At 36.7% G+C, this 21085-nt stretch overlaps 1 protein-coding gene across 1 annotated transcript in view; it reads left to right on the top strand.

Annotated features, from left to right (window-relative positions):
* The window catches only part of LOC132109358 (disintegrin and metalloproteinase domain-containing protein 33-like), a 110755-nt gene that overhangs the window by 10664 nt on the left and 79006 nt on the right, over positions 1-21085 (top strand). Inside the window, exon 2 of the mRNA XM_059515383.1 lies at positions 6885-6964. Within this exon, the coding sequence (XP_059371366.1) occupies positions 6885-6964 (80 nt within the window). The remainder of the gene's footprint in view (positions 1-6884; positions 6965-21085) is intronic.

Here is a 21085-nt window from a genome sequence, read left to right as displayed (position 1 = left end):
ATCGCAGAAAAATAAAATATCACAATGTAATTTTTTCCCAATATCGTGCAGCCCTACTACGGAACATTCATTCACGGATTATTATTTACCGGTACCTCTGTAAATAACTGCAATTTACATTCACGTCTCACACACTTCAATGCACTTTGGATGGAACATATATGTTTGCTTTGAACTGGTGTCATCCTGTGATTTCCACTTCGCAGGGCACTTATGTTCGAATAGAACAAACGTCTGAAGTCATAAGAGAAACATACAAAATGTAGAGCAGGGGGGCACGAGGACTGGAATTGAGACCCGCTGGGTTACATGATCTTCCCTTGTGCAAATCCTTGCCAATAAACAGTGTTGAAAATGTATTGCAATTAAAGTTGAAGCATATTTTCTAATAACCTCTGTACCCCCCAGCTTTGCATATTTTGCATATCTTTCTTTGTTAACACACCTGACCTGACACCTATATCAGTATATCAGTGTTGTACCAGCCATTTGGCCACTGTCTTGAAGAACCCATATCAGTCGCAAATTTTAAATACCCTTTTCATCTCTTTCTCCTTCTATCTTTCTCAGTAGTGATAGGAAATCATAATCTGTTTTTCTCGCTATTTGTATTCTGTCCTCACTAGGTGATCAATATGTAATCCTAACAGCAATGTTGCGCTATGGATCTTATGTGTTCTCTTACATCTGTGCTTGATATCTGGATTCACTCAGTTAGGCCTCTTTAGAACACAGTATGGGCGTAATCTGCTTTTGTAGTGTCTAGTGCAATATTCTATTTGTGACATTTTAAAGCTGATATCCAGTCACATCTGTCAGTTACACTCAACCTATTACATCCCCAGGTCTGACCTCAAGATTGTTCATCATGGTAATGAGGCGTGATAATCAGGAAAACAAAGATTTTACACACATTCCTCTGTGGAGGTGTTAAAATATGAGGAAATATTTTTATTATTACTTCTTAATCCTTTTTAAGGTGTACATAAATTAAGCAAAATATGTCCTGGTTATTTGCCTGGTTATTTTATATTGATTTTGAACAAGGAATACTTGGGTAAAAAGGACATATAAGCCTAGGCTATAAATAAAAAATAAAAAAAAATAAAAAATGATTCTGAAATATTCTCTTAAGAGTTTGTTTACACAGACTTTATAATTATGTATTATAAGATATAAGATAAGATATATTAATTAATTTCTACAATCAAAGAAAGTAAATTTTTGAAGTAATTATTAATATAAAATGCTACATTTCATTTCATTTTTCTTTGTATTAATGAGACTCCAAGGCAAAGCAAGAGAGTCGAGTGACTGGGTAATATGAAGAGGAAGAATATTAATCCTCTTCTCTTTCAGACTTCCACTTTTCTCATGAGGTTTGTTGTCAAAATGCCTGTTAAGAGAAGAAGTGAAAAAGTAAGGCTCTTTGGGACCCCCATGGCAGTTGAGTGACTTGACTGGCAGATAATTGTCAACCAGAGGAAGGTCAATTTCGCTGTGTTTGAAGAGCAACTGCCCTCAAGCCGGCTCTGGCCTTCTTAGATCATTCTTTGAGAACAATGTCTTAGGCTGGCTTGCAGCTAATGCCTTCTCAAAACCTATTAGTTTTGGAAAATGATTTTCTCTAGAGGGCCATAGTCTGGGTTGATGGATTCTCTGGATTTATGTTGTGCAGGCAACAGGCTGATTATTTTAAGTCCCCAGAACTCAAGCCTGGCCTTTGATGATGTTTATTGTGGAAAAGAGCTTGCGGTTACAACCAGAATAGACTTTGTGATACATTGCGTTGTGATTGACAAGCCACAGTGATTTAAATTGGGCTGATTTTAGACGAGTCAGATATTTTAGCATTAGAAGAGATGAGACCATTACTTTTTGGAAATAGAAAAGCAAATTGGAAAAAGGATGTTCCTGTGAGGAGCATGCAGACACACTACCCTCCCGATCAATTCTATTGTTTCCTTTTACCGCATGTCATATTTTATAAACTCCAGTCGTAAATGGATATGGCGAGGTCAGTAATGATCTTATTTTTCCACATTTATGTGCATGACAGCTCTGTGAGAGACCCCAAATGTCTGGGATCAAGCTGAGAGGGGATGCTTATTTGTTTCTTTTTGCAAAGAAAAGTGCTATCATTGAGGAAAAGAGAGGTAAGAAAAATGCCACACCTCTCATTGCCCCTCCCTTCTTGTTTTCCTCTTTTTACACGGAGAATGAATAGCCAGTTTTGCTGTGCTGAAAATCAACTTGTAATAGCTTGTAATTTTAGTGTCTAAATCTGGATCCCTCAAGAGGTTTAAATCAAGTGCATGAAAGCTGAGATGTACAAAATGATTTATGAGGATGATTATTCCTCTTAATCTTGAGTGACTGAGGGAGATTAATAGTCTGACCTACTGCCCACTTTCAACCGCCTCTCTAGAGTTTCTTAACTTAATACCAGGCTTAGATTGCATGACTATTTTGTACTCTGATGAGTAACACATCCATGTCTAACTTTCATAAGGTTTCAGGTATGATAAAAGCACAAACATGGTTAGTAGTCTGGGGTGCCTGCAGAATTTCATCTCAGGGTACACACTAAAACCCCACCATGCCCCTATTTCAGTAAGTCTCAGATCATTAGGCTTTTTATTGTGATATAACAAGTCAGGAAAAATTTCATATGATGCAACTACTCTAAACTTTAATTTATTAAAATAAATTACTTTAATACAGGTGTTAAAATATCAATTAAAAATCCATTAACATTCAAATGTTTGGGAACAGTGATAATTTCATATATCTTAAATGTATTTGTTTCCAACTAAATCCTAATTTGTTCCTGCTAAGTATTTAGCAGCCATTATAAACCCTCAGAAGTCATTCTAGTATGCTGATTATTAATATCAAAATGAAAACAGTTCTATCATGAAAACTCTCTGAAGATTTTAGCATGGTAATGGATATTACAATGTTAATGTATTTGGTCTTGGTGGAATAGATCTGTTTACGCTGTTGAATTGCTGCTGCTATTGGTTATTGCTGTTGGAGATTATTGCTGCTGCTGCAAAGCAAGTATAAGAACTTGCTACTGCCAATACATATGTTGTTATGGTGCTGTGAGTATTTACTGTAAGACATACAGTACTGCTGCTGCATTAATACTATATATAATAACCCATAGCAGATCTAACCCATAGCAGATTAAATGTAAGCAGCGAGATCATTGGCTGTGTATGCAACATGAACCAATCAACTTGTGCCAAGTAGTTTAAAGGGGTCATGAACTGAGATATCAAAATTCCCTTGATCTTTTGACAAATAAGATGTCATTGTAATATAAAAATGTCTTGTAATTTTAAAGAACTTAAAACTTATTCTAAAAAGCAGCTTATATTGAAGCCAATCTGCCAAAACGACAAGTTCTGGAAAATGCCACTTTATGATGTAATAGTGTGGCCACTGATTTTTGCGCATGTGGTGTAAATAACGAGAGAGGCAAACGCAGATCTACTCAGAAACCAACTGATAAAGACGGCTCCGAAAATAACAAGCTGTGTAGTGTCAAATTGGAAAAATTAGGAAAGAAATTAGGAAAGAGTAGATTAACTCTGAACTTGGTCCTTTTTTCACTTAATTTTACTGCCGATTCATTTATGAACAAAGCACAATTCGATGAAGGATTTTCAGATAGATTGAAACTAAAAGAGTATGTTGTGCCGAATATACTAGATCTGACAGTCACGTCACACCACAGCAATGTGAGTAACTGTTTTTATTACATGGTCACTAATTGCTTTGTCTGTTACTGCAGGTCATCTGATATGTACTGAGTATTTATGCTTTTTTAACCACAGCAGAAATCACAGCAGCGTCCATCTGTGAAGGCTGTAAGCTGTCAATCATGCTCTGCTAGCCAACAAACTGTTAGCCAATCATACCAGTGGACATTTACTTCCGAGTCTGCAATCTGCCATGCCTATTCAAACGAAGTGCTCCGATGAGGAAAAAATAACCTATTACTTCTATATTATGATGTTTTTTGATGTAAAAATCTTGATAACATTATAAGTGGACCTCAGAGAACAGTAAACAATATAGAGTTTCTACATCTAGAGTTTCATGACAGCATTGTTGCTATTTAATATTTTTTTTTTCATTTTATTTGAATTGGATGTTTAACATTATAAATGTCACTTTAAGCAATTTAATGCAAATCTTGACCTCAAACTTTTGAACGTTAGTGTAAATCTAAAAACGTTTCAAAGTAATAATCACAAGTAGGCTCACTTGTATGTATGGAAATGTAAGGAAATGTTTTTCTTTGTAGTTTTTCTTGATGGTTATACCAAATTACATTTTAGAGTCATTAAAATTAAACTTTTGTTGAAAGCAAGATAATATCAAAATGAATACAAAGAGAACTTTTCTAAGAATCACATGCGTTTTAAACTAGCTATATTTTGAAAAGATTTTTTCTTTTTTTCTATTATGGACATTCATATATATATATATATATATATATATATATATATATATATATATATATATATATCTGTGTGTGTGTGTGTGTGTGTGTGTGTGTATGTGTGTATGTGTGTGTGTGTGTGGGTGCGTGGGTGTGTGTGTCAGTGACCCTAAAAGTGAAGCTTAAATGTCAGTAAACATTTTTTTATTCCCTCCCATCATCTCAGTAAATAAATACACAGACACTATTTAAACTGAACAGAGATGACATCACTGAATTCAATGATGAACTGCCTTTAACTGTCATTTTGCATTATCGACACACTGTTTTCATAATGAATGTTGTTCAGTTGCTTTTACACAATGTATTTTGTTTAAAGGTCCCATTCTTCGTGATCCCATGTTTTAAACTTTAGTTAGTGTGTAATGTTGTTGTTAGAGTATAAATAATATCTGTAAAATTATAAAGCTCAAAGTTCAATGCCAAGCGAGATATTTTATTTAACAGAATTCGCCTACAAAAAACAAACCCGTTTGGACTACATCCCTCTAGTTCCTGCAGTAATGACATCACTAAAACGTTTTTTTGACTAACCTCCGCCCACATGAATACACAAAAAGGGGGCGTGGCCTTGCTGCGCTCCGATGGAGAAGAGGAAGAGCTGCGTTTGTGTTTGTCGCCATGTCGTCGATCTTTGTTTGGCCCTCCCAGAGACGCTGTACTTGGAGATTAAGGGTTACAATTTATGTTTAACTCGGTTCCCGAAAATTATAATCCACATGTAAAACTATGTGCAGCACATTTTGCTGAGGACAGCGAGCTTCCTCAATTTCAATCAGTTTAATGCCGGATTCGCACAAAGATTATTCTTGAAAGATGGAGCAGTTCCCTCTTTGTTTGGAGAAGGGCGTTGTTTATGGACCACAACCGGTAAGTGTATTTTATTATTTAAGTTGGTGCGTTTAACAGTTTCTGTAACTTATTAAACAAAGGGCAATGCTGTTTAGGCCTAAAAAGAAAAAAAGTTTGGTTCCGGTTGGTTGTCAGTTGAGGTCATTGGTCGGTAGGGATTTATTATTATTATTATTATTTTTTTTTTCTCCAGTGGCAGTTTTACACACACACACGCGCGCTGATTTTAAATGTGTGTACCGGTACTTTTACGACAGTGATTCTGTATTTCCGTTTAAAGTCTGTTGTTGCCATAGACACGCAAAACGCACACACACACACAAAAAGCCTTCGCGGGAGTTTGACAGGCGATCTCATAGTAGATTAACATGGAGGATTTGAACTTGAAAAACGGAGTGTACAGACATCTTTTTGTAGTCAAACAACATTCTTTGTTATGTTCATTTATGTGGTTTATTTGATTTTGATGCTATAAATTAACTAGAAGCAAGAGACGATCAGTTAGTTTTAACTGATGATCTAACTTACAGCGATCTGTTCGACACATTCAAGAGCCACAAAACGGTATTTATTGTTTACATTTCTTTAAAAAATGACCACATTTGAAAGGTGAAATAACCAAATGAGACTTTGTTTCATATTAAAAGTAAGCTGGTAATGTTAATGTCCTGTCTGTCAGCATGTTGTCAGTGCCCTCTCTGTTCCGCGATATATTGTTGACTCCCCCCGTGTTTCTCTTAATGTTACGATTTCCAAACCTTAAGTTATAGCTCACTTTAGGAATTGACAGTTAAAGGGTTTTGATGCAATACTTAATGGTTTTTAACGGATTACTTAAGTGTAAAACAGCATTTAAAGGAAACTGTAATTTAATTAACGATGTGTGAAAGACCGTTCTTCCCCAGTCTCATAAAATAAATTTGGGTCGCAGATAAATTGAAAGGGTCGGTCGGAAACCGGAACCAAACAAATTTTTTTTTTAGGCCCTAGCTTTGTCAACTATGGTAGGGCTGTACAAAAAATCGAATGCGATTTTCATGTGCATCTCGTCAGTAAAAACGCTCCTTTAATTATAAGTACATCTCCAGCACGTGCGTTCTTTTACTGTGTATGGTTCAGCTCAGGATTGCCAGGTTTTCAAAACAAATCCTGCCCACTTGCTTCTCAAAACTAGCCCAATCGCGTTTCCAGGAGGGCCCCCGTGTACTCACCTGCTGTCGAATCACAACACAGGAACCGCTGGCACAATCAGAACTCCTTATGTATTTCTGAAGGAGATACTTCATAGAACGAGGAAGACATCAGCCCTTTTTTATGACAGTGAAACAGCGGTATACAGATAGGTGAATTGTGAGAAAAATACAGTTTTTTTTACACGCGAAACATGAACATGTTATATTGCACACTGTAAACTCAATCAAAGCTTAAAAAAAGCATGAAAACCAGGACCTTTAAAGCGCTTTATAAATAAAGGTGACTTGACTTGACTTGACTCAGTGTATCTCTTTTTTTTCAGTGCAAGACAGAGGACAGAGAGTAGCGGCACACTGGATCTCTCACAGAACAGCAAAGCAAGAGGCTGAAACAGCATTTAAGGTAAGACTATAGGTAACGGGAAAAAAAAATCAAAAGTGAAATATTCACTACATAAATATTTTTGTATATGACATTAAATATTCATCTGTTTTATTCATGCAAACTGTCAGGACACTCCACACTAGGCAGACATTTAGTTAGATTATGTACTAAAGACACATTGTACACTGTGGTATGCTGTGGAATAATTTTATGTTTGTGGATTTCAGCATTGTGGCAGAAGTTTTTTGTGCTTTGTAATCTTCAACATAGTGATTTTTTCTTTATGAAGATGGTCAAGCCAATGTCATACAGGCCAGTCCATTGGGTACTTAGATAGATGTAGTTAATGCCTCTTGCAGCTGGCGGTGGCTGCATCAATGCCAGAAAGCAGCTCCTGATATGCACCCTAGGGTTCTGGTTCTTGTTATCTGAGTTATGAAAGCTTGTAGAGAAACTCTGTTGGTGTGTATTTTAGACTCTTCCATTATGAGGAAGGCCTGTAATCCAGACAGACCCTTGTGTTTGGTCGCTGCAGGTGTTATAACATTCAGAGTTTCTAACAAGCAACTAAACAGCTTTTCCTTCATGTTCTCTTGGAGGAGCTTGATGATTCTGTGCAGTCTAGGAGACTGCCTGCCTTCTGAAGGATTTAAAAGAGGCTTCTCTTTTGTTTGAGTTAGTGACAACAATGTAGTGGGGTTTCAGGCAATTGTTCTAAACTTGACTCCTTCTGTGTCAAGTTGTCGCGTGATGACCATTCATTGGTGACAGTTCTGGAGTGTAGCCTGGAGTAACCTTCTACTCATTCTTACTATTCTCTACAACATTTGGATGTTTTTTTAAAAACATATGAATATAATATACCATATTTATCAGCCACCCACTCTCCATTTGTCTATATTAGCCACTGAAAACCTTGTGTAAATATTACATAACATATATATAATCCATAAAGTTCAATAGCTTGACCTGACCATTCCCATTGGCTGATTTAAAGTCCCAGCACTCTCTACTAAAGTTTTCCACACTGAATTCAATGTGCTGTAATACATGGCTACACACGAGTGAGAGCGCATACATCCTCGTTCACTCTGGAACATCCACTAAGACTGATTTGTCTGTTATATTGACATCTGTGCTCCGTCTCAAACTCGATGCCCTTCGGATGCATCTGACGTTCTTAGCTTGTTGTGAAACCCTGAGACAGCCTGGAAATGTCAAGCTAAATGCCCCACAACAAGTCCAGTTGAACCTACATGAGAACAATGATGAACATACAATAATAAACAGTAACATATTAACCGCTATACAATCCTTATATGTACTGTTTGAGATATTTTTTTTACTATGATATGTTGCGTAATACTAAATGGTCAATCTATGGACATCAGGTCATGTGTGTGGTTCTTCATGGGAAGTTTGTCAGTCTTATCAGTTTTTGTCTCTGGTACAGCATGAAAGAGTCTGTCTTACAGGCCTTAGATGTGGCATGGTTCAGTAGAGGCATCATTAACCTATTTTATCCTGGCTCACTTGGTGCCCTAGGAGAGATAAGACATAACCAAAAAAAAAAGTAAATATTTATCAGTGCTTTATAAATGTAAGAAAGGATATTCTAGAAGTAAAGTTTGTTTGACACTTTGATACATGGTGGAGAAATTATACAAGCAAAATTATCTGTGTAAGATACAGCTCAATTGGACAGACCAAAGTTCATCTGATTGGTTGATTCCTGATTTTAAATAATAATAATTATTTATTAATCAATTTATATTTGCTATATTAAAACCACATTTAAAAATCCAGTATTTGGAAACCACAGAAATTTGAGTTTGAATAAACGTGATTTTGACTCTGAGTGTCTGAAGCCAAACAGATTCAGTCAGCTGTTGTTTTGCCACTGATGCTGACTGTTGATGTGGTGTCAATTTCTTGACATTTAGGTCCAGCCTGTGAATATATCACCATCTGTAGAGAGGAATAACCAATCACATTGCCATCTTTCATGGAAATTATAAGATTAGTCACTTAACTGGAACATGAATTGCTTTATATGGCACAACAAAACGAACAGAAATTCGTTTGCGATTTCCTGCTACAGTGACTGTTGCCAATGCAGCAAGAACAGAGCTCAGCTTTATGCAGATGAGGACCAAAGTGACAACTACCAGTGTGAGCAAGGAGATTCTAGAAACCAGCAGCTTGTAGGCTCTGTGATCTCAAGCCATTTAATAGCTGTAAGTGTGAACTCAGCTTTGTCCTTTCATCCTCAACCCCTGAGGTTTCTCATAGGCTCTCATGTTCCCTTAATAGTTGTCTTCAAATTTTGACAAATGTTTGTGCACTCACTCACAGGCCATGATAATATGGACCTTTGATTGAACTTCTGGCTTTTCTGGCGATGATGTAATGAGTCACTGTGCTGTTTGGAGTTTGGCTGAATTCATGTTAAGCAGATGTAATTTTATGTGCTGAAACAAAGACACACACACATTTGGAGCTTGGCTAAATGCATGCCAGGCAGATGTTATTTTATGCGCTGAAACAAAGACACACATACACACACACGTTTGGAGCTTGGCTGAATGTATATTAGGCAGATGTAATTTTTTGCGCTGAAACAAAGACACACACACACACACACACACACACACACAGAGACACTCTTCCCTAAGGAAGGGGGCAGGGGAACAGGCCGCTTGTATGAAGGAAATATGTTAGCTATTTATGGCGCTTTCCACTGCGTGGTACAACTCGACTCAGTACGGTAAGGCACAGCTCGATTCGTCTCGGTTTGCATTTCCACTGCAGTTTAATAACGCTTTCAGAGTGGGCGTGGTTATTCACATGTCGTTATTGTGTCACCCCATCAAGCTCTCGCTAGATCCGCTCCTCTGCTATCAGAGACAGTAAGGTGTGTACTTTCTCAACAGACAACGAAACAGCCACTTTTGGGCTGTTAAAAAAGGTGTGCTCATTCAAAACAGTTGCGTTTGATCTTTCGCAGGCTGTGCTGATTTAAATCTAACGGTTCTATTTGTGTTTGTGTCGCAAGTTCAGTGACGCATGTAACAAAGTTTCTCACCAGCTAATCACTGATCAGCAGAGTATACACGTCACGTCTTGGTAATGGTACGGTTCACTTGGAACCTCAACCAAGGAGGTACTAAAAAAAGTACCAGGTACCAGGTACTGTACCCAGTGGAAAACCCCCCAAAAGTGAACCATACCGACCATACCGTGCTGTACCATGCAGTGGAAAAGCGACATTATAGCAAAAGAAAATCACTCTGGCTTTTTGTGTGTCACCAAGCATTGAGCATATGGTTTGGTTTTTCCATTTTGTTTTCCAAATTCCCCCAAACAGATATGTGTCTATTAGGACTGTCAAAATGGCTGAAAAACTAAATTCGAATTTTTGCAATTAATCGAATTATATTTGAATTTTAAAATGCATAATTTCAGTTAGGGTGAAGAAAAGCTTTTGGCTTCTCTTCTGAGGCCACAAGAGGGCGCAAAATGTTACTAATGCACGTTTACTCCAATGCACTGGAATACATGACTGTGAAAAAAGTGCATAAGATTAAAAATAATTTTTAGAAACCAATTATAATTAAGTTGCTTAAAGAACTATAAACAACACAGCATCATGTATGCACGCATAGTTTAATGCAAAGGGCGGAAAGCCAATTTCATTTAAACATGAGATGCAGTGGAATGGGGGAAAACCCAACATAAAGTCATTTAACCCAGTTAAAAAGTCACGTTAATTTTACATGGCTTTCTAAAAATGCGGCTCTGTTGTGCGAGACGTGAATGCAATGGTGATAGATGTTCCTCTAGAAAATGCATGAAATATGCGTTCTGTGTGAATGGTTTTTTTTTTCAGTTTTGATCTTCTCCACATTTATGTTCTCTTTTTCCGCAATATTTTGAATGAACATCGCAGCAGCGCTGCATCTAGTTGGTTCAACTGGATAGGCTAACAAAAAAAATTATAATACAATGACACTTATATTTTCATCGCATCTCATGCGCCACTGATAAATGCCAAAGTATAATTTGACCATCCGCAGCCACGCACCATCCGCATTTTCCGTCCACACCCTCTCAAAAATTTCCTGCACGCGGACGGGGTACGCGGCTGTCAACAGTGCATGCACGAGGTGAATGATGAGACAGAAGTGGTACTGCTTGTCTTGTTCGTCAGCCTTTAGAAAGCTGTGGGGACGAGGCTGTGTGTGAGACGGAACGGAGCACAGAATGTGAAGTATAGCCGGGGCGAGCATTAAAGCAGCCTCCTTAAAGGTACAGGTTTTAGGACCTGCCATGAGAGGTCGCACTATCAAAAAAATAACAATCACGTGGTTTGATGACGCTAAGAAGGAGCATGGAATGATGGGATGTGTTGTCTTCTATCCAACTGCCGACGGCCATTAATCAGACGGAAAGATAAATCATGAATTTAACATGAGTTCAACGATTTGCGCGAGTAGATTACATACAAAGTCAATGCAAAGATGCGTTCAGACGATGGATCAGACGCGTCCTCGCGCAGGTCTAGAGACACAATGCCCCGCGTTTGGCGTATATGCCCCATAATACTTATCTTAAATCCTTCAGAAATGATCGTTATAATAGTAAACGTTTGTCGCGAAGCTACTTCCGCCATTTGTCCACAACACTGTTGTCATGTAGTTTCTACGTCAGTAAAGGCGGTCACAAAGGGTAACTGACGTCATTGACAGGCGACTTCACTGCCCCGTGTCACTGTTTAGAATGGGAATTTTCTCATGATTTACAAGTAGTTGAAAACATTAGAGATATTGTTAGTAATCAGCTGGACAGAATCTATAATACTAGCCTAGTGGTTTTTGGATATTTTACTGCAAATATCTTACAAATTGTACCTTTAACACACAGCTAAAATTCAAATGCAACATTTTTGCATTCAAATGTGGATTTTTATTTTTAGTTTAACGAATATAAAAAAATTAGATTTTTTTTTGTTTGACAGTCTTAGTGTCACAGGTTTTTTTTTTTTGGTCATAAATAAATGGCTATAACGCATTTGCAGTTTGATATGTAGCAGACATTTGATATATCGCAGGCATATACAAAATTTATTTATCTTTTATTGTGTATATAACTCGTCTCAAAATTTCACATGGAATTACATAATTTAAGAAAAGTATTTGTACCTGTAAGACTTTGCGAAGAATTAAAACCAAGTGAAATTTATTTGAAAGAAATATAGCATAAAACATACTTTTATTTTTAGTAATTTTTTTTATTTGTATTTATTTATTTGGAAAGGGACCATGTACAATATTAAACATAAATGTTTGGAAATAAATGTGAAAATTAAATAACGGAACAAATATATTATACATATGCACATAAACACTGTTGGGAACTTTACTTTAAAAAAGTAATTAGTTATAGTTACTCACTACTTGTTCCAAAAAGTAACTGAGTTAGTAACTGAATTACTCTATAATAAAAGTAACTCGTTACAAGGGAAAGTAACTATTTGCATTCCTGTAAAAAAAATGAATAAAAAAAGTTGCTATATGTTAAATAATTTTTTTTTTTTTTGAGCAGTTTTCACAAGTCAGTTAAAATGATTAGAACAGACAGGTGTTCGTACATAACTTTCGATATTTATTGCACGTCAACAGACAGAAAGAGTTTTATCCTGCACTTCAAGTATTATCTTTGTAAGAAAAGTGGTTTTGGCCACTAGCTTTGTAGATGCGTGTGTATCACATTACATGTACACATTACATGCACGTTCTTGCCTTTGACCACAATGAATTTAAAGTAGTGCTTATATCTCCACCTTGAAAATGCCAACTTTTCATCTGATTGCTCCTGACTTGCCATCTCTGCTGCTGCTGCGAATCTCTGTTTAGCTTTTGCATGCATGCGCGCGCGTTCGCGCGTGTATGTGTGTGTTTGGCGCCGCTGGTCTCAATGTTGACAAGCTAGCACGTTTTAGGAGGGATTTATTAAACACGGATGCAGAAGAAGGTTCTGAACTGTCCGAATATGTACAGTAACTGACTCTGCGGGACCGTGACAGCTATTTTTGTAAATTAACTCTCGCGGATGGAAGCAGGCCACCTGACCCGTATGCCATATGGCCATATGAATTACTTTTGGGTGGTTTGGGGAATTTTGTCAAGGCTTATTTTCTGATGTAACCTATCGCTGGGCTAACTATGATTAGCAATGTGTATTATTTTAAGAGACCATTCAAAGGATGGCACACACATCTATCGCTGTATGTTTGTTTAACATTTAAACTAGAAGGTGCGCTGAAGGTTGGCGACTTTTCACCTATAAAATAGAAACTTGCTGATTTACTAGATAAAACCAACACACCAGTTCATATGCATAGATTATTATACCTGATATTAAGTGTGCACTGCAAACACGAGCATTATTTATGATCATCTCCATCCAGTCTGTACTCCGTATTGCATTCAAGCATAATTGTCTTCTTGATTTCTGTGAAAGAATGTCTGCCGGGATCCGGTAAAACTTTAGTTTTGAAACAAAAGTGCTGTTCCTTCTATTCTGGCAGCCAAAAACACAACAAGAAGACATTTTTAAGTCAAAACCTCGAACTTTTAGCGCACCTGCTATTAGTTCTGCCTTATGTTTTGCCTCCAGCTAGAGCGGTGACGTCACAGTGACGTAGGCGATTAAGGGGTCTATAGTAACACACCGCATTTAACGTCCAGTAATGTTAACGGCGTTGTAACGACGGGAAAAGTAATTAGTTAGATTACCCCGTTACTGAAAAAATTACGTCGTAACCTAACGCTGTTCTTTTAAACGGTGTTATTCCAAACACTGCACATAAATAAATAAATTATATAGAAGTCATACCTCATAAGCATATCACTGCATATTGAGTTTAAAAAGATTACATTTAAAAACATTACATTCATAAAAAACATTCATAAAAAAAAACATTTCACAAAAAGAGGATTGTTATATTTCAAATCATTAAACAACAAAGATGTTAAACTTGTAAACTTTCTGATTGTCAAAAATGTTTATAGTTAATGTGGTGAACTACACCAGTGGTAATACACCGGTGTAAGGACACCTGTGTGAATTTGAGGGGAAATGACTTCTTGCATCCACAAAAATATTTGCAACACCAGATGGTTAAAAGTAATTGCAGAAAATGGCTCAGAAATGTGATGAAAAAAAAGAACTTCTGCCACTTTAAGAAAACTTGCTTGCAGATGGCACTTGGTTTCATATTTTGTAGGGCTGCAACTAACGATTATTTTCATAATCGATTAATCGGACGATTATTTTTTCGATTAATCGATTAATCGGATACAGGTTTTTTTTAATTCAGTTTGATTTTTTTGTTTATTATAACTAAATAAAACCCTAAATCAGGGTATTTATGTTTAAAAGTGTACTTTAAAAAGTGCAAAAGCCACACATTGAGTTTTACTAATATAATCTTTAATTTTTACATTTTAAACCTTAAAACACAAAAGTTTGTCCAGTTTTTAAACAATAAAACTTCTTTAAATATCCAAAATATAAATAAACAAAACAAAATATTGAGTTGTGCTGCTCATATAAACTTCACATTATGAAATTAGGACACAAAGATGTTTGTAATAATATATTAAGCAGCGTATTTTGTTGAAATATCAAAATTATAAATAATAAACAAACAAACGTTACTGTTTGATACTGTTTTGATACAGAGGTAGAATGCAGAAGAAGAGGAAAACTCTCCGATTAACATTACTCTGCCATTTAGCGTGTGACTGTTGTCATGAAAGTGACGTCATCAGTAACGCTCCCCGTGACGTGAGCAGACCAACTAATCGACAATGACATTCGTTGACAACGATTTTCATAATCGATTTTTATCGATTTTATCGATTAGTTGTTGCAGCCCTAATATTTTGTATCAAATGTAATGCCATTCAGACATTTTAAGTGTGTCTTCAGTGTCCAAAAGGGTCTTTCACTGTCCAAAAATTTTTTCGGGTATTCCCAGACATATTTTTTCCTTGTTGTTGTTGGTTTGTTTTTTGTTTGTTTGTTTTTTTTGTTTGTTACAAAGGCATTTCAAATAATTTTCAGGCACTACGCTGAGCTATTTATAATGAGCAGACCAACAGGAGCCAAGGCTAGTCAGTAATGTTTGATATCTGAGATAATTGAAAGGTATGTTTTGGCTAACACTTAATGTTAACATTTTATTTAATTCCTCATAGTATATGTTTTTTACTTTGTGAGAAAATATTCTAATGGACCTGCCAGTTAGACTTCAGCCCTACTGCCCTCAATGACAATAGATTTTCCAGTCCCTCCTGCTAAAAGCAACCCAGAGCATGATGGTGACACGGACATGCATGACAGTAGGAATGATGTTCCTGTGTGTTGAGTTGTATATGGTTTTTGACAAACTTCCCCAATGGCTTTTCCAACTGTCTTTATTAAGTCAGTGACATTTAAATTAAGCAACAGAAAAATCAATGACTTGATTTGAATAACTTCTGAAGTTTATGATGTAATGGTAACACTTTACAATAAGGTTCCATTAGTTAATGTTTGTTAATGCTTTAACTAACATGGATGAACAATGAACAATACATTTATTACAGTATTTATTGTTCTTTGTTAATGTTAGTTAATAAAAATACAGTTGAACTGCTAGTTCATGATAATTCACAGTGCATTAACTAATGTTAACAAGCACAACTTTTGATTTTAAGAATGCATTAGTAAATGTGGAAATTAACAACACAAGTGACAATGTGAACTCCTGCCCTTCTGTGGACGTACCATTTTATCTGTCTTAACATATATACAATAGACATTTTTGAACACAAAAACTAATTTAAACATAATAAATACATACTAAAAACAGATAATACAAATAACTGTGATTTTCTTTACATTCGTCAGTCTTTAAACGCATACAACAATAGGTTTGCCCGACTTCAAGCACAGTGTGCTGTTGCAGCAACGTTGATGTCATAAGTGGGTGCTGCTCAGTCGCTTGGTTTCGCCAGCACCAACAGAAAGACTGACCATGCCAAACACTTGTGACAAGCAACAAATGAATACACAAGACATTAACGGAACAAAATGCATGTGTTATGCAGTATGTATGATCGGGATGAAATGTGTGTGTGTGTGTGTGTGTGTGTGTGTGTGTTGCGATAAGTGTGTGTGTGCGCTGTACCCAGCACGGATATCTACTTCATCACAAAAAGGCAACATTTCTTGAAATGGCCAAAATTTACAGCAAGTACACAGAATATACTGTAACAATCAATGGTAATGTAATATGTACTGTATACATAACTGCGAGTTTCACAATAAGAAATACACAAGTCAATATAATTTGTGCTCTTCCCAGAGAAGAAGCGGCCCAGAACTTGAAAATGCAATATTTTTATAATGCGAGAAGTCCTTAGATCTTTCTGATCTGAAAAATAAATGTTATCTGCTGAAAACTTGAAGAGTGATAAACAAGGGAAGGAATGAGAGACTAAAGGAAGACTATGAAAAAACCTGAACTTCTCTAAACCATAGCACCTGGCAAATTTTGTGCAGAGCATATTTAGCTTCTGTGTTGTTTGTGTTATGTATTTTTCTAATGCCAAAGTTAATTTAGTTTTAATTCCACCTTGGAATAAGTAATCAATACTCAGAAAAATAGACTTGAGGTAAACAAGTTAACATTATGCCAAATGTTTGGTGTTTTACATTCTATGTAGAATTGAATTTAGTAGAAATACAACATCTAACAGAGAATACTTTCAGAGTTCAGTCAGAGAGCAATAGCCAAAAGAATGAGAGTGGAAAGTTACACGGGAGGACGCCCTTTAAAACAAAAATAAAGGGCTTCTCTCCTCTATTTCTCTCTCTGGCTTTCACTCTCAATCTCAATCCCTTTCATTCACCACTCCATCACAGTCACTCTCTGTATGGCGCTATCTTTTTTATTCCATCCTTCTAACTCACTCCCCCCCTGTCCTTTCTCAACTTCCAAAAGCATTTTTTCTGTCTCTTGTCTCCAGTTTTGCACTGAAAGTGTTTTACTTTTTGACTTCCTGAAGTAAAACCAACATTTGAATTGAAGTGAACAGAGTCTGAAGTCCCACTTTAAGTGAAGTAGTTGAAGTTGCTGCTGAATTTGCAGCCATGATGGAATAGGCTCATTTGTTTCAGGACGTAGGTGCCCAAGATGAACCTGCCTGGCATTTGGGTCATGCTCACAAGTAGGTGAATACGTGTTCCTTGTATAAAAATACCTGGATTAATAGGATTTTTTGTGTGTTTGTTTGTGAGTGTGTGCTAGTCCGAAGGTAGGTCGGTGTGTTAAAGAATTGATAAGCCACATAATAAGACAGTCTGGCACAGTCCACATGCTCCAACTGAAAGTCGCCTTCATGGTTTATATAAAATGATGTAGGGAATTTAGAAAAGCAGCACTGAATGCTTAGACATACACACACCCAAACATCGGCACACAAAACTGCATCATTCAAAAACTAGCTCAGACATGGCCATTTTTATTTTTTAGCAATGTTTATTTATTCACTGTTGTTTTGTTGGACAGATGAGTCACTTTCAGTGAGAGGAGGATGTGCGTGAGGACGACTGGCCAAAAATATATTCCTTTTAATGATTCTTTTGGAGGACATCAGAGTTTTTATTAAAGTAAAGATCGGTTATTATGTTGTGAGTCATATTTTCATTCAAAAACAGTCTGGATGTAAAGGTCCTTCTCAAAAAATTAGCATATTGTGATAAAGCTCATTATTTTCCATAATGTAATGATAAAAATTTAACTTTCATATATTTTAGATTCATTGCACACCAACTGAAATATTTCAGGTCTTTTATTGTTTTAATACTGATGATTTTGGCATACAGCTCATGAAAACCCAAAATGCCTGTCTCAAAAAATTAGCATATTTCATCCGACCAATAAAAGAAAAGTGTTTTTAATACAACAAAAATTTCAGTTATGCACTCAATACTTGGTCAGGAATCCTTTTGCAGAAATGACTGCTTCAGTGCGGCGTGGCATGGAGGCAATCAGCCTGTGGCACTGCTGAGGTGTTATGGAGGCCCAGGATGCTTCGATAGCGGCCTTAAGCTCATTCAGAGTGTTGGGTCTTGCGTCTCTCAACTTTCTCTTCACAATATCCCACAGATTCTCTATGGGGTTCAGGTCAGGAGAGTTGGCAGGCCAATTGAGCACAGTAATACCATGGTCAGTAAACCATTTACCAGTGGTTTTGCACTGTGAGCAGGTGCCAGGTCGTGCTGAAAAACGAAATCTTCATCTCCATAAAGCTTTTCAGCAGATGGAAGCATGAAGTGCTCCAAAATCTCCTGATAGCTAGCTGCATTGACCCTGCCCTTGATAAAACACAGTGGACCAACACCAGCAGCTGACATGGCACCCCAGACCATCACTGACTGTGGGTACTTGACACTGGACTTCAGGTATTTTGGCATTTCCTTCTCCCCAGTCTTCCTCCAGACTCTGGCACCTTGATTTCCGAATGACATGCAAAATTTGTCCAAAAGTCCAGTGCTGCTTCTCTGTAGCCCAGGTCAGGCGCTTCTGCCGCTGTTTCTGGTTCAAAAGTGGCTTGACCTGGGGAATGCGGCACCTGTAGCCCATTTCCTGCACACGCCTGTGCACGGTGGCTCTGGATGTTTCTACTCCAGACTCAGTCCACTGCTTCCGCTGGTCCCCCAAGGTCTGGAATCGGTCCTTCTCCACAATCTTCCTCAGGGTCCGGTCACCTCTTCTCGTTGTGCAGCGTTTTTTGCCACACTTTTTCCTTCCCACAGACTTCCCACTGAGGTGCCTTGATACAGCACTCTGGGAACAGCCTATTCGTTCAGAAATTTCTTTCTGTGTCTTACCCTCTTGCTTGAGGGTGTCAATGATGGCCTTATGGTCAGCAGTCTTACCCATGATTGCGGTTTTGAGTAATGAACCAGGCTGGGAGTTTTTAAAAGCCTCAGGAATCTTTTGCAGGTGTTTAGAGTTAATTAGTTGATTCAGATGATTAGGTTAATAGCTTGTTTAGAGAACCTTTTCATGATATGCTAATTTTTTGAGATAGGAATTTTAGGTTTTCATGAGCTGTATGCCAAAATCATCAGTATTAAAACAATAAAAGACCTGAAATATTTCAGTTGGTGTGCAATGAATCTAAAATATATGAAAGTTTAATTTTTATCATTACATTATGGAAAATAATGAACTTTATCCCAATATGCTAATTTTTTGAGAAGGACCTGTATGCTCAAATGTGGACATTCTGAGATTTTGTAAGGGAAATGTGAAAAGTGTGTGTATTTAAGAAATCATAGTATGCCTTCTGCTTTCTGGGCCAGTGTCAGATTTAAGTGAGTGTATGTTCATGATTGTGTGTTTGTTTGTGTGTGTCCCCTACTGTGAAGCATCTCAGTCTGAATTGTAAGTCTTTGAATGTATTTTCACTTAGGTACTTCAGTGCCATTATTCTCAAAGACACTGAAGAAGTTTTTGAACAGTAAGATTTTTTATCTTAATATATGTTATCATACATGTAAAAAGTGCTATGTTACAAATCTTAGTATTATTATTTTTAATACTAATAAATGTTACGCAGTGAACGGTCATGATTATACCTGACATGAATCTTTGCTGAATTTTAAAATCAGTAACAACTCTACTTATATTTGAAAACTTCTTAAGAATTTTTCAAAAATTGCAGTTCTTAGAAACTTTCTTGAGAAATGTGTTCTTTCTTAAGAGGACTTTTGTGAAAAAAATATTGGGTAACACTTTAGAATAGGGAACACTTATTCACTATCAACTACAACTTTTCCCTCAATAAATTCCTAATTTGCTGCTTATTAATAGTTAGTAAGTTAGTTGTTGAGTTTAGGTATTGGGTAGGATTAGGGATGTAGAATAAGGTCATGTAGAAGTTCGTTTTCGTTCTTTGTTTGGGGGCAAAAATTTCGAAAAGGCTGAGCAATGGTATACAGTTTCCAAACATTCCTTCACCCCCGCGCTGCTGGAGGCGGTGTATAGATTAATGTAAACATATGTCGCGTCGCTTGGCGTATCCCTAAAAACAAAAACATTGATGCAATAAAGAAGTGTAGGCAATCTAGATTTGAGACTGGCACCAATGGTCAGAATATTATAGACAAAAGAATCATGATTACCAGCAGTTCAGCGTCAAGTATAATGTTTGCAATACAAAAGAACCATTCCATTTCCATAATCAGTCCTTTATGGTAAATGTGAATCTCATAGTCAGAAAACTTTAGCATGATGTGAAAAAAAAAAACAACAACATTGGAGTCAGTTTGTTACTTTATTTTATTAGTGTTCATTTATTTTATTAAACTGGATAAATTGTTACACTTTTTTATATTTCATGTGGTGTCACGATTTACTTTTGATAAAAGCAAAGGTTTATTATTGTATGTTCGTTTGGCATTACATTTACTGTATACCCTTTAAATTCGCTTATTGAAAGAACAACAACAACAACAGCAGCAGTAGGCTAACATTTATTTGAGACACATGTATTTGGTACTTGCTACCTTTTATCTTTACTATTTCCTTTCCTGGCTTTGGAAATCTTGTCTCGGATGTTTCTCTGTGTCGCTTTATGCATAACTCCGAGTCATCGACACCAAGTTTTGTTGCAATTTCTTTCTAGGAATTAAATGCTTTCTCTGAATTTTCAAAGTCTGTCTGCAAACTATCATACATGTGTGGATATATTTGTGCCAGCTATTCGACACTCCAGTGTATTAATTTCGCTAGTGACTAGGAGATGTTGATCGCCTAACCTCCACTGAATGTGAAATGAAAAAAAATTGCACATCAAAAAGGTGGAGTTTCAGAACACACCCACCGATTGATAGCTTTGTTCAGCTATTTTGAACTGCCGAAACAAACTTAAAACTAACTTAGTTTCTGCTTGATTTTGTTGATATATCAGTTTGTTCTTTGTTCGTTTGAAGTATATTGGCGCCTTAGGGCATTAATATGTGCTTAATTAGTTCTAATAAATGGCTAATATTCTAGTAATATGCATGCTATTACAC

Source organism: Carassius carassius, chromosome 2, assembly GCF_963082965.1.
Source record: "Carassius carassius chromosome 2, fCarCar2.1, whole genome shotgun sequence".
Lineage (NCBI taxonomy): Eukaryota > Metazoa > Chordata > Actinopteri > Cypriniformes > Cyprinidae > Carassius > Carassius carassius.
This window is presented reverse-complemented; position numbering and strand designations above follow the sequence as displayed.